Raw genomic sequence first — 15,126 nt, 5'->3', positions numbered from 1 at the left:
AAAGCAGGGGGAGGAGGCTGAGCATGTGAATCTGCTACAAGGGCAGGCGCCTTTGCACCAAGCACTCTGACATCCCACGGGCCGAGGTGGATGTTTAGGGATGGACCCAGGATTTGTGGGCCAACCTTAATGCAATTTGGGGTCCCCCTTAAGAAAAGGAATACGAAGTACACCGATACAAAAATCGGGATGGAAGGTGTTTTTTTTTTTTTTTTTAAACGACAACACATTACGTGAGCCCCAGAGACCTGGGGTCCCCCGTTGCGATCTCTTTAGGCGACGCCCTGGCCACGCTGACACTAAAAGGCTTCCTACCTGTGACCTGTAGCCACAAGACGCCAACACTCGGAAGGGGGTGAGGGCATGAACGACTCAAGCCTAAGCTTTGCCAGCTTCGGGGCAGCCCTGCCTCTGTTACCATGGGAGATAGAATGGAAAAGTCCCCAAGTCCCATTTGCACCGTTTCCCTCTCACTCGCCGCAAGGTCTGAGGCTGAGGTCTCTACAGCTCTCTGGCACAGGCACGCTTCCCGGGAGGGCATCTCGTAGGGAAAAGGGCTGGAGAGGATTGGAAACACGTGGGGTTAAGCCTCTGGGCCCTTCCCCACCTGAGGGCATTTGAAAATGTGTGTGTGTGTGGGGGGGGGATTTTCAATTGTCACCATGACTTGGGGGCTCGGTGGCCACATACTGGGCGGAGGCAGTGATGACCAGACACACGGCCATGCCAGGGACCGTCCAACATGACGGTGGACTGTTCCCGCCCCAGGGTCACTGAGATGGGGTCCACCGAGGTGATTTTGCGAAGGGGTCTCATAGTACCCGCCTCTCCCAGCTGCTGTGCAGAGGAAATCAGATCATGTCAAAGAAGCCCCACTGCAGACACTATTCATAAGGTGGTCCTGCCCATCACAGAACGTGCCAGATGACAGTCACTTGGCCACTCCCTTTCCAAACCACTAGATGATGTAGGAGTGACATTTCCTGTCCCTGGGGGTGCGTGGGGAGACGTTCAGGTCTGATGAGGGCACGTTATTTATTTCAAGTTATTTCCCTAATGTTTCGTGGGAGAATGAGTAGCCAACTCCTCAGACCCGGGACATATGGATACTCCTGCTGTGAGGACAGGACCAAAGCGGGTGCAAGGAGTTGATTCACACTCCACTAGAAGGAAGCAAATGACCTCCCAGGGTGTAAGGGCCACGGGAAGTGGGGGCAGAACCCCACAGGGGCAAGAGCTGGGATTGAAACCCGCTGGGCGAGTTGGACTGACTTGTGGTAACCTTCCATAACGATCGCAGCCAACACGCACACACCGCTCCCCACACGCGCAGAAGTGCACGCACGCGCACAGGGGCACGCACACGCAGAGGAAAGGCTGACGTGCCGACGCAGGAGTGCTTCCTGATTGTAATGGGACGGGATCCCCCCCCCCCCCCACCCCCGCCAACCTGTAACAACTCCCAGAGGGACCTTCTGAGTTAACAGATACAAAGCTCTTGGCACCTAGGAGCTACCCAGGCGTTATTTGGTCCCATCCGGGTAACACAAGACTACTTCACCGCTCCGTCCCTTTCTAACTTCTGTCCATCCCGCGTGACGCGCTAAATACGCAACCTCAGGGAAGTCCATTTCCAACAGGGGCCTGGGGATCGCCATGCTGGGAACACAGTCATTCATCCCAACTAGGACACCGAAGAGGGGGAAGACTTTGGTGCGCTGGGTCGGGACCACCCTGCACTCGGCGCTCTGAGCAGGGCTGACGGGAGGAGCTCTGTCTCCGGGAGCCTCCTTCCCCCACCCCAGTGCGGGCCGACCGAGGGGGGTGCACCTCAGGGCCAGAGGGCTTCTCTCACACCAGCTCTGGCTCCTGGCAGCGTAGCTTGCTTCTGGAGGTCAAGTTAACTAGCACACGGACATGTGTGTGAAATCCGAAATCTAGCCCGACGGAATTTTCCACCACGATGAAAATGTCACCAGGCGGGGGTTTCTCTGGTTTGTTAGCTTCGGAGGGCTCCTCACAGCAGAATCCGGGCCTGGGTTTGAGGGCCCCCTGAGCCACCTGCAGCGGGACGGAGTGGGGCAGACCAGGAGGGAGGGAAGATCGGAATCTCGAGTGGAGGTGGCCTGGATTATTTACGCAGGGCCTTTGAACGGTGCGGCTGGAGTGTGTTTCTCTACGTGTATGTATTCATGTTGGATAAGTATATGGGTGCCTTTAGCATTAACCATGTATACACATGGATTTACATATTCGATGTATTTATGTTAGACGTGCATGTATGTTTCTTTCAGAGATGTGTGTGTGTGTGTGTGTGGGAGTGAGATATCTCTATTTGGGTTCCCCGAGACTCCAGCTGAGTCTGGAAGCAGAGCCTGAGGCAGGGGTTCTGAGTATGATGGACTGGCGTGCCTTCTCAGAAGAGAGGGAGTGAGCCAGGACGTGGTCCCCGCTGGAGCTCAGCGCCAACCCGGTGCCACGGGGGTCCTGGCGCTTTCACTGCACCTGTAGGTCAGCCCCACCTCAAGGCAGGGGCTGGTCTTTTGCACCCCCCTGCCGGCAGGCCCAGCTGGCAGGGCCTAACCTTCCTGGCTGGGGGCGGGGGGGCTCCCCTTTGGGTAAGGGCAGGTCTGCTGGGCAGCAGAGGCTCGGACGGTGATCTGCCAGCCCTCGAGGCTCTGGAGTGGCAGCTGCGACCTCGTAAGGGAGTCTGGTGGGTGCCTCAGTTTCCCAGGGCGGCCGTACCAAAGGACTGGGTGGCTTAAGACAACAGAAATCCACTGTCTCCCAGTTCTGGAGACCAGGAGTGCAGAGTCCAATGCGAGCAGGGCCGTGCTCGCTCGGAAAGCTCTAGGGGAGCCTGCCTCGTCCCTGTGCCGCTCCCCTCTCTGCCTCTGCTATCGCACGGCATTCTCCCTGGGTGTATCTGCCCTCACACGGCCGACTTCTTACAGGAACACGGTCATACTGGCCTAGGGCATTCCCCCCCCCCCAACTCGACCATGACCTCATCGCCAATCACATCTGCAGTGACTGCTTCCAGAGAAGGCCACCTTCACAGGGTCTGAGGATTAGGACTTCAAAATAGCTCTTCTTTGGGGGCATAATTTGACCCATAACAGTGGGGCACCTAGAGCCCTCTGACCCCCATAACATAAATATTTGATCTTTACCACCACGCGTCCCTATTTGCCGTGACATTATTTATCCCTTACTGTGCACCTGCCTGTGCCTGGAGTGCCCTGTGTGCATCCCCTCACCCAAGCCTCACTTTACCTCGTGATAGTGGGTGTTTTTATTCCCATCTTGTAGATGAGGGAACAGGCTCAGAGAGGTTGAATAACTCAGTTAAAGTCACACAGCACGTAAGTGGCACAGAGGGATGTTTTGGCCCCGGAAGCCTGACGAGAAAATCGGAGCCAATAAGAAACCGCTGTTTGTGCCAAGTGTGATGCTGACGGGGACCTGGTCCTCTGCTCCACTCTGGGCCGATTTATTCACACTGGGATGGGATGCAGCTTCATAGGTGTGCAAGGGACACCTTCGCTCCCCAATACCGAGGGGTGCAGGTCAAGGTCTGGCCCTGGTGCTCGGTCACCATTGGGCCCGTGGGGCTGCACGCTTGTTCCTGCCCTTCCCGGAATCTTGGCCTGGTAAGCCCTGGAGCAAGGGACCCTGGGAGAGGCTAGGGAGCTGCGGTGCGTTTCCCACAGGCCTTGGTCTGGAGCCGCCAGGATAAGAAGAAGCTGGTAAGATGGCCACGAAGAAAAAGATGGGAGGCCCTGCTCGCCAGCCCGTCTCCAAGTACGTCCCCAGGCCGACATGCCCTGAGCAGAACACTGGCCTTCGAGGGGTGGAGACGGGAACAGTGCCACGGAGGCAGGGCAGAGGGGCAGTGAGTCGCATGCTGCCTTTCTGCAGGGCAGTGCCCTCACTCGCTCACCCCACCTGCCCTGTGCGGAATTAGGCTGTAGTGATTCCATTTGCGCGTTCCCCGGGCCAGGCCGCTGGGGAGCTGGCCAAACGTGGGTCTCTGCTCTCGTACCCTGCCCTGGGTCACGCTGGAGTAAGAAACCCTCCTTTGTCTCGGGCATGTGACCTCATTAATGTGATTTGTCTGGTGCAGGGTCTCTGTGTCAGGGATGGGAGGAAATTGAAAACACTTCCAATAAAGTTACAGAGATTCGATTCAATTAATATTTCATTGAGGGTCAAGACTGGGTGTGGATCAGGGTCCTGCGGGGTTTAAAGGCTGGAAAAGCCATCCCACACGGTGGCGGGGGGGGGGGGGGAGGTAAAGAGCCTGGGGTTTGTTGTCTGATAGAGGGAGGATTTGGAAGTGATCCTACAGTGACTTTTAAGCCTATTATCGCTTTGGGGATCAAGGCTTTCTGGATGTTTCCTTCCCCTCTGAGGACAAAAGAGAAAACAGGCTTAAAATACAGGGTGGATTATATTCAGCCGAAAGGGTAACTCTCTGACAGTTTCGGAATAGGTTTACAAAGCAGCTAAGAGCATTCCTGACCAGAAGCTTTTACAAGGAGACAGGTTCTTGCTTTCTGGAACTGTTAGGATTTGGTCCTGCAGGGAGGTAGGATGCCCCTGGGAACCACACACTCCTGAAATTTCTGCTGGTTCCTCCGTATGTGGACTGCCAACTTGTTAGGGCGGGACTGTTCATGGCTGGTTGCCCAAAGACCACCCCCCACCCCCTCCCCGGTGCTCCCCTCCCCATCTCTTCCTGCAGAAGCCCCAAAGGCCAGATTTAGATTGCAGAGCCTTCCCTGCAGCTGAGGGTGGGCATATGTTATCTGGGCAATGAAACATCATGGGAAGTTGCCTGGGAAACCAGTGGAAAAGATATTTTCTTCCCTGAAGGCTGCGGCGGGGGGGGGGGGGGGGGGGAGGGCACTTGAGAGTTCTCTCTCTCTCTCTCTTTCTTGCCTGGCTGTCTCCTTGCTTCCAGCCTTAGAACACAGCAGTGGGAAGATGTGCTACCTGGAACTTTGGCAGCCATTTTATGACCATGAGGAAAAAGCCAGAGGCATCTGCTGTGCCCCCTGATGGCTCTCTGACACTCTGAGCTGCCAGTCAATCCTAGATTGGCCTACCTTCATCTAGTTATGGAAATCATTAAATTCTCTTTAGTATTTATGGGGCGCCTGGGTGGCTCAGTCGGTTGGGCGGCCGACTTCGGCTCAGGTCACGATCTTGCGGTCCGTGAGTTCGAGCCCCGCGTCGGGCTCTGTGCTGACGGCTCAGAGCCTGGAGCCTGTTTCGGATTCTGTGTCTCCCTCTCTCTGACCCTCCCCCGTTCATGCTCTGTCTCTCTCTGTCTCAAAAATAAATAAACGTTAAAAAAAAAAAAATTAAAAAAAAAATTAAAAAAAAAATTAAAAAAAAAAATTCTCTTTAGTATTTAAGCCACTATCAGCCTGGTATTTCGGTACTTGACCTGAAGGCATTTTTAACTCGTGCACTGGTGGGAACAAGGCCAGGCCTGCCTGCAGAAAGCTGCCCGGGGGCTTTGACCTTGGTGGACTGAGAAGCAGAGAGAGTCCAAGGCCCTTTGGAGGAATTCACGTGGCAGGCAGCTGGAGGGAGGCGGAGTCTCCATCCCAATTCTGAAGCAAAGGAAGTCCACTCACTGGTGAAACTGAGGCCCAGAGGGAGCCCCAGGTGTCGCGGAATCTGCAGGTGGAAACTCGTCCTCCGCAGTGGTCATCTCCGAGGCCGGGCTCGGTGAACACCTCCCTCCCTCACATGGCGACCCAGCAGGTGTGGTGTGGGCCCAGGAACCTGGGTCGGGACTAGCATCCTCGGTGATGCTTCTGCCTGCTAACGTTTCAGACTCAGTAGTGAGGGCCCGTGTGGGAAGGTGGGGAGGGGAGGACGCTCCTTCGTGACTCTGGTTCTCTTGGATTTTCTGTCCCTCAAGGGGATGCATATTCACCCAAATGCTGTTTTCCAGCCACAGGTTTGGAAAATTGTCCGACGGCTTGTATAGACCCAGGCTAGCCACAGAGGACAGGCAGAGGCTGCATTAGTTTGTGACTTTCACGACTTGTGAAAGTGCACGGGTGGGTGCGCTGGGAGGGCAGTGCCAGGATCTCCTAACAACTCCGCCTGTGCCTGTGTTACTAGGGAAAGAGACCTGGGAAGACCCAGGGGCTGTTCTTCCCAGCCAGGCAGCTGAAGTTCAATGTAAAGGAAGTATTGGAAAGGGCAGGGCTCGGGAGAAACCCAGCCTCTCATCCTCCGAGATCTGCCAACCTCAGTGGGTCCTGAGGATTATCCCCACGCTACACTGGGTAATGACCTTCCAGGATGACCATGTGCCAGTCTCCGCAACCTGTGAATATATGACCTTACGTGGCAACGGGGCCTTTGCACATGCGATTAGGCTAAAGGACCTCATTGCGGGGATCCTGGATTATCCAGGGGGACCCATGGAATCCCAGAGGTCCTCAAAGGAGGGAGGCAGAGAATTCAAAGGAAGAAACAGATGTGAGATGGGGGCAGAGACTCAGAGCCAGAGAGAAATATGGTGTGCTGTCCCCTGACTGAAGACACGAAACGGGGCCACAAGCCAAGGAATGTGGGTGGCTTCCAGAAGCTGGGAAAGATGAGGAGACAGGTCGTCTCAAGAGAAACCAGTCCTGCCAACTTCAGCCTCGTGAAACTGATTTTAGTGCTCTGGCCACCAGAACTGTAAGAGAATGTGAGTGTGTGTTGCCCTACATCACCAAGTTTGTGGTCATTTGTTAAAGCAGCCCCAGGACACTTGCACAGGTGCTAAGGGTCAGTCACCCTTTATCTCCTGTTTTTAAGTGAATAACCGAGATTGTGCTAAGGAAAGACCAAGAAGAAATGTAATGATCTCTCTCTCTCTCTTTGTTTTTTTTTTTAGAGAGAGAGAGAGAGAGAGAGAGCGAGAGCACATGTGTCAACAAGGGAGAGGGGCAGAGGGAGAGAGAGAGAATTCTAAGCAGGCTCCACACTCAGCACGGGGCTCCATCCCACGACCCTGGGATCATGACCTGAACCAAAATCAAGAGTCGGACGCTCGACCAACCGAGCCACTCAGGCGTCCTGTAATGATCCACAGTTTTGATCGCAGATCTTTAAAAAACCTTCACATATCCCATTTTTGCATATCTTTGATAATTCACGATCAGATGTGTGGAGAATCTCATTTAAACATTAAATTTGGGATTTTTTTGAAGGTTACATGTAAGTTTGAGTTTCCTAGAACCTGTAAAACAGCTTGGTTTCGTGGCTGTGAGGATACAAGTTCACCCTTAAGCTGTGAGCCCCTTTTTCTGTTTTCAATTCCAAAAGGAGGAGAGCAGGGCTGACTTCTCCTTGACCTTCCCCAGCAGGGAGGCCCTCTGCCTGGTGGAGGGAGGAGCCCGGAAGCGCCCTTACTTTGACGACAGACAGCATGCCCTCGTTGGTCTGGGGGTTGGTGTGGATTTCGAAGCTCTGCCCAGGGTTTCCGTTGATGATGGTGTAGACAGCCCTCCAAGCGCCCGTGGTGGGGTCGTCCTTGTCTTCCACTGTCAGGTTGACGATAACCCCCACGGCTCCTTCCTCGACGGTGGCTTGAAACTGCAAACAGAGCAGATGGTTACTGTCACTCTTTGGAAAGAACAGCAAAGACCCTTTGCGGGCCTCGTACCGTGGGCCCAGTAGTGGGTACGTTACCCGCATCACCTCATTTCACAGTAAACAAAAATGCAGGCAGGTCATGGAGCTGTGCTGTGCTGGCAGATGGTCTGCTCCCTCCCTCTGCCTCCCTTGTACTTAGGTGAGGCCAGGAGACTGCCTTCTCCCCTACTGGATGTGGCCAGATGTGATGCTTGCCAGCTGGGGGCAGCGGTCTCTTCTCCTGCCTCTCTCCTGTGCCTCTCTCCTGCCATCTATCGGAACCCAGACAACCACAGGACCCCAGGGCAGGGTACGGCTACGGGGGGAGGAGCGTGGGTCCTGAGTCCCCACAAGGAGAAGAACACCGTCCTGGGAGCTGTTGTTGAAGGAGAGACAGATGTCTATGGAGGTTGAGCCTTTATGCAATTCTGTCTGCCTTTGCTCTTGCAGCGTCATCTACCCCAAACCACAAGGTAACCAAGGTAACCAGGGAGCCAGTGTGTGTTTCCCTGGCGTGTGGAGGGACTGGAACTGGAGCCCCCACCCCCCGCCCCCCCCGCCCGTGTCGGACTCCACAGCCTCTGCTCGACCGCACCATCTCCTCGAAGGAAGAAAGTCCCACTCCTTCCCCATGACTTAAACAAAACAAAACCAAACGTTTTCCACGGAAACTTATAAATCAGTTGTTTGAAGCCTTGTTGTACCCGTGTTTTTATTGTAATACATCTCACATACTTGTTGCAAGTAGGTGTGGTGGAAATAAATCAATAAATGAAAAATCAGCTTTCCCAGAGATAGAGAATTTCACGAGCTATCATTAGCACATTCCTTCGAGCTGGAAGCATAAAGTATTGTTTTGGTGCTTACCTCTGACACACTACACGTGAATAGTAATCTGTTTGCAAACATTTTACAGACAAGTAATACCAATAAGCTGACAACAAGAAGAAATATCTTGGAATTTCAATTAGTAGCCAAGTGAATCTAGAGACAGTGAGACAGTGTCAGAAAGCCCTTGTGTTCAGAGAAAAGTAATTTGAGAGATGAGGTTTCAGAAGCGGTGGCTGATTAATTGACTTGCAAATCATTAATCATAAGCCTTAATCTTGATGCCTTGAGGGGGGATGGGGCGGGGACGGGAACTAATTTGTCTACCACACCTCAGCAAACCCCGGGTGGGTTGTTTCCTCTACTCTGAAAGGGACGCTGGGAAATTCTTGGAACATGATGGCAGGATGGAAAGTGGCCAGAGCAGGGAGGTCTGGAAGACACTGTCACATGGATAGGGCTCCGGGAGACAAGGAAGTTGACCTGATTCCTGTCTAAGGACGCTCTTCCTTCTATCTTTCCCTCCTTCTCACAAAAATCATGGAATTCCTAAGCATAAGCCTAGATAGATGGTTTTCAGCTCTGTTTGCACGTTAGAATCTTTTCAGGGGCGTTTTGTTTTGTTTTGTTTTTAACTAACCAGGCTCTACTCCAATTCAGTGGGTTTGGGGTAAAGTCTGAGATTCCGTACTTTCTTAACCTGTCCAGATCATTCTTTTTTTGTTTTTTTTTAAGTTTATTTATCTACTTAGACAGAGAGAGAGAAAGAGAGAGAGAGAGACAGAGAGAGAGAGAGAATCCCAAGCAGGCTCCATGCTGTCAGTACATAACCTGCTGTGGGGCTTGAACTCATGAATCATGAGATCATGACCTGAGCTAAAACCAAGAGGCAGATGCTGAACCGAGCGAGCCACCCAGGTGCCCGTGTCCAGATAATTTTAGTATGCAATCTGGGTTGAGAGAAGCATGATAGAGTCCAAGGTCAAGAACGTTCAGATATGGGTGAAGAAATAGGCACAGAGAAGCAAGGGAAGCCCAGAGTCATTCAGTGAACCAAAGGTCAAGTCTGCGTCTCCTGGATTCCTGTAAACGCTGCTTTTAACAAGTTCTATTACTCAAGACCCGCATCGCTTAGGTCCGTCCTTCACCCCTGCTGGGATCCAGAGCCCGATGACCGGTTCTCTGTCCCTACTGATCACATCAGACCTCAGCTCATAACCTGTCCCTGTGTCTTTTCTGACACTGGCACCTTAGGACCCCAGGTGGGCAATTATGCAGGCACACAGAGCGCTGAGACCAGAGGATGCTGGGAACCATCCATCCTGTAGAAATGCTGCTACATCCAGCACAGAGGTGAGAAGCTGCTTTGTCAAAGCAGATGAGGTTCACGTTGCTGAGATGAACACCTAGGACAGATCACGATTTGAGGGGGCTGGAGGCCCTATGTGGTCTGCCTTGTTCACAGATCTCCCCCCGACCCCTCACATGATGCCAGGTACAGAGAGGGGACACAGTAAGCATTTGTTGAATGAATCGGTGGTCTTAAATATAGACAGTAGGTCTCAAATATAGGCATCAAAGGCGAGGGCGGAGGAGATATGAGAGATGTGGCTAGCCAGGAGCCGTAAGAGGGACTGGCTTGTTGACTGATGCTTGATTCTGCTACTTGCTTGATGTTCCAGAAGGGTAGGGATGGACCGATCTCTTTTGTTCTCTAGGACATCTCTAGCACGGCGGCATCACAACTTCTGTCGATCTTAGGTACTTTCACCTTCGTTGGTCCCTCCCGCCATAATAGATTTTCGTGGGCTTAATTTTTTTTTTTTTTATGTGAGGGAAAAAACCAAAATTTTCTTTGACTCTGAAAGTTCTTTCTTCCTTATGATTTGAGGATGCCGTGTCGATAGTAACTGTTGGATGACTCAGCCCTGATCCCCGGTACATAGCACAGTACTGGATGCATGAAGATCTGATGGATGGACGGATGGATCTTAAAATTGATATTTAGGCCATGTCTAAGTGCGAAAAACCTGTGCAGATTTCCCCCATGACACTTCTTTTTTAATGTCTGGAGCACATACCATAGGGGATGGCATAAAACACCCTTTTAGTGTGCGAGCCAATGTCTCCAAATGGAATAAGGTGGTATTATTACAGGAATTCTCACAGTGTGTACTGTGGCCCTAATGTATCCTTAGATTTAGCAATATGTCCACAGCTACATTTACCTACCATCCATCCACCCCTCTATCATCCACCCATCATTTTCCATCTATTCTCCATCCATCCTCCATCCATGTATCCATCCATTTATCTTCCTTCCATCCATCCATCATCTACCCATCCATTCTCCATCCCTCCATCCCTCCATTTATCCATCTATCCATCCACCCATCCATTTACCCATCCATCCACCCACCAATCCATCCATCCATCCATCCATCCATCCATCCATCCATCCACCCACCAATCCATCCATCCATCCATCCATCCATCCATCCATCCACCCACCCACCAATCCATCCATCCATCCATCCATCCATCCATCCATCCATCCATCCACTTACCCATCCATCCACCCACCAAGCCATCTATCCATCCATCCATCCATCCATCCATCCATCCATCCATCCACCCACCCACCCACCCATCCATTTGTCCATCATTCTCTATCCATTTGGCCATCTATTGCTCTTCCAGACACACATCCAGCCAACAGATATTTGGCAAATGGCTTCTGTATGCCAGGCATGATATAGTCTTAAATTCTAGGCTTACGCTACAAAATAAAACAGACATGGTATATGTCTGGTAATACACCTATGTTCAATATTAGGAAAAAAAGTAACACTGAGCCTGTAGCTTGAAAGGGGGCTGGTGAGAGGGAGTGGGTACCTGACCCAGTCTGTGGAGGGTCATTAGGGAGGGATTCCCTGAGAACTGAAAGCAGAGGAGGAGTTAGTAGGGTGAAAGGAGAGAGAGTGGCCCTGACATCTGAACAGCAGGAGCAAAGACCAGTGGCAGGGGAGAGCATGCGCATTCGCAGAAGGGAGGGAAGGTGGGTGTGTCTGGAGTGGGGGAAGGCTGGGAGAACTGTTTCCCACTGGACTTCAGAGAAGGACAGATTCAGATTATGCAAGGCTTTGGGGGCCAAGGAAAGGCACTGGAATTTACCATGAAAGCCAAGCCGAGTCTAGTCAAGGAACTGGATTGTGTTTAAATCTACCCTCGAGAGAATTCAGAAAAAAAAATCTTTAAATATAGAAAACATTCAACACAATTATTACAGTCTTTGTTAAGACCATTATCTGATTCTTGCATAAACTACAAAGTCAGTTTCCTTGAGCATCCATTTAGAAACTCATTATTGCTTAATTAAATACTCATTCTATTAATTCTATTCAATGTTTTAACCCCATTATATAATTCAAGATGGAAAATTAAATAGATTAAAATGGAATAGTACCATTTTATATTTCTATAGCAATGCTCACTTTGCGATTTAAAAACAGACAGACAGACATTAATTTAGCACACCAGAGCAGGAGGAATTATTGATTGTAACATTACTTCCCCTAATTGGAAAAAAAAAACAGATAAAGTCACTTCTCTGTTAAACTGTGTGGCAAATCAAATGCCAGATGCAAGATGTATTTTTACGCAATCAATGCGGGTGACTGGCTTGGGACATAGTGAGACTCATTAGCTCTCTCCCTTCTATTCGGAACTATGTCATTCTGCTTTCTTTGATGACATGCGGGGAGTTTTGTGATGGATGTTTAGGAAGAGAATGCCTGGACTTTCCACAAAGGTCATCCATCACCAGGGGGAAGAGAGCCTTCTGTTTTATTTTACATGAAGAATAAATGCTCTTCCTCATAGAGCAAGCGGCTGGTTTTAGATTAAGGTTAACCCAAAGATGGAAATAATAATGAGCAGAGTAGAAAGCCACAGGTGGGGAAGAGGTGACAGGGCATGACTTTAAGGGACTGGACATCTGCGAGCTTGCCTGCCTGACGATTGGAGTCCAGGTTCACGAACTGTCAACCATGACGTTTCATGGATGGTGAACTTGAAAAGTCGAGATGTCGTCATTCGGGTCCTTGCTTTGGGAAATTAAAAGCTAAGATCCCAGAAAATTTGATAAACTTAAATTTCTACTGGGAGGTTAACAGTGTGAGGGAGAGATCATCAGAAATTTAACTTGCAATTTTATGAGTCTATATTTACATAAAGGATACAACTCATTGGAAAAATCTAATCTCTTGCTAATAGCCTAATGGGTAGAAAGTGTGATTGCTAGAAATAAGGTAATATATTTAAGAATCTTGGCACATTGCCTGGCATGGAGTAAGGAATCAGAATTTGTTAGTGAGGATGGGATGATTTGGGATTTTGTTTTGTATCCTATGAAATTTTTACTAATAAATTGGAGAATATGGTTTAAACCCCTGTGACTCTCTGTTCTTATCAGGGTCTGGCTTTTAATGGATAATCAATGTTGATATCTTCTTTCCCTGCATTGGTGTGGAAAAGCACTCCTTTCAGTAAGGAGCGTTGGACACTCACATACTTGCGTATCCCTGGTTTGCTCTAACAACAGACCCTTTATTGCCAAGGCAAATGATGTTAGCCTATAGCTGTATTAGAATGGATAGCTGTATTAGGTATCTGGTTTCCTTCTACCTAGGATTAGGATTCACCCCAGGATGGGAAAATGCAAGAAATATTTATTTAGTAAAATATTTACTTGGTAAATATCTATCTATCTATCTATCTATCTATCTATCTATCTATCTAGTAAATATTCCTGAAGTATCACCAGGTACAGGAAATAGAGCAGCAAATGAAAGGGACACTCTTCTCTCCCCTGGGGGGCTTACAGCTCAGTAGATTGACACATTCCCTCCCAGTCACCCCCTTTATATGTTTTGCTCACCAGTGACATCTGCAGACATTTTGTTTTCTACCATTTCTCCACTGTCATATATCCAAGCCTGCATGTGTGGTCAGTTATTCGTGCTTCCATGTTTGGACATGATTTAGTTTCCAGCTAATGGCCATTTCAATAATGGTGCTGGATCACTGGATATTGGATACCCATGTGGAGAAAACATGAATATGCATCCCTACCTCACATCATACACAAAATGTGAAAGGTAAAATAATAGAAATTTTAGAAGGAAACATAGGAGGACGTTAAAAAAATTTTTTTTAATGTTTATTTTTTGAGAGACAAAGAGAGACAGAGCATGATCCCAAGGGGGAGGGGCAGAGAGAGAGGGAGTCGCAGAATCCGAAGCAGGCTCCAGACTCTGAGCTGTCAGCACAGAGCCTGACACGGGGCTCGAACTCACAAACTGTGAGACCACGACCTGAGCTGAAGTCGGACGCTTACTTGACTGAGTCACCCAGGAGTCCCCATTGGAGGACATTTTAATTCAGCTTATGGTTAATGCTTCTGTGCACTTTATACATACGTGATATAATATGTAAAATATTTAAAATATATAAAATACAAAAATATAAAATGTAATTATGTGTGTGAAGTTCACATAATAAAACATCTAATATTTAAAAAGAACATATAAACAAGAACCTATATTATTTAAATAAAAATTCTAATAAGCATACAGAGTTCTAAATAAAGTTCTTCTGTATTAAAAAATTTTTTTTAAATGTTTATTTATTTGAGAGAGAGGGAGAGACAGTGTGAGTGGGGGAGGGTCAGAAAAAGAGAGAGGGAGACACAGAATCTGAAACAGGCTCCAAGCTCTGAGCTGTCAGCACAGAGCTTGATGTGGGGCTCAAACTCTGACCTGTGAGATCATGACCTCAGCTGAAGTTGGACGCTTAACTGGCTGAGCCAGCCAGGCGCCCCTCATTAGAAGCCTTTATGTCTAAGAAGTGATTAACAACAGAGGCCCACAAGGGACTCTGAAGGTCTTTGGCTAGAAACCATCAGCTAGCCCATAAGACAACACCACCTACTGAATCTTTTCCTAGCCATGTCCTAACAGAACATGCATAGGCAGGCCCCCAAATAACTGTAGAACCAAGATGGGAGAAGAATATTCCGGAAACCACCAGACCATAGTGGCTTCAGACATTGGCAAGCCTCTTTGACTCTTGTCTCTATCTGGTTAAAATTCTGTAATCTCTAAATACCCCTTTCTCTCCCCGACTCCTTTTTTTTTAAAGTTTATTTATTTATTTTAAGAGAGAGAGAGAGAGTGTGAGCAGGGGAGAGGCAGAGAGAGAGAGGGAGAGAGAGAGAGAATCCCAAGCAGGCCCCGTGCTGCTGGTACAGAGCCTGACGTGGGGCTTGATCCCATGAACTCCACAAACTGTGAGATCCTGACCTGAGCTGAAATCAAGGGTTGGACACTCAACCAACTGAGCCCCCAGATGCCAAGGCTCGGGTGTCCAGCAATGGTAAGCAAAGCCTACCTGTCCTCTCAAGCAGAGACAGCTTGGGGCATTCCCCTCCCAAGTGTCAGCTTCTGGAAAGTGAGGATCATGTCTCTGATTCCCCAAATGGCAGATCTTCCATAAAGTGAGAGCATCATAATTAGACATTGAATGTTGGGGTCGTTTTTGTCTGTGGAGTAAAAATCTAAGGGGAGAAGATGCCAGGGTGCACGTGTT

At 49.5% G+C, this 15,126-nt stretch overlaps 1 protein-coding gene across 1 annotated transcript in view; it reads right to left on the bottom strand.

Annotated features, from left to right (window-relative positions):
- CDH13 (cadherin 13) overlaps positions 1 to 15,126 on the bottom strand; it is a 1,038,962-nt gene that overhangs the window by 97,113 nt on the left and 926,723 nt on the right. The window contains exon 9 of the mRNA XM_045441270.1: positions 7,429 to 7,611. Coding sequence (XP_045297226.1) covers positions 7,429 to 7,611 — 183 coding nt within the window. The remainder of the gene's footprint in view (positions 1 to 7,428; positions 7,612 to 15,126) is intronic.

Source organism: Leopardus geoffroyi, chromosome E2 (assembly GCF_018350155.1).
Source record: "Leopardus geoffroyi isolate Oge1 chromosome E2, O.geoffroyi_Oge1_pat1.0, whole genome shotgun sequence".
Lineage (NCBI taxonomy): Eukaryota > Metazoa > Chordata > Mammalia > Carnivora > Felidae > Leopardus > Leopardus geoffroyi.
This window is presented reverse-complemented; position numbering and strand designations above follow the sequence as displayed.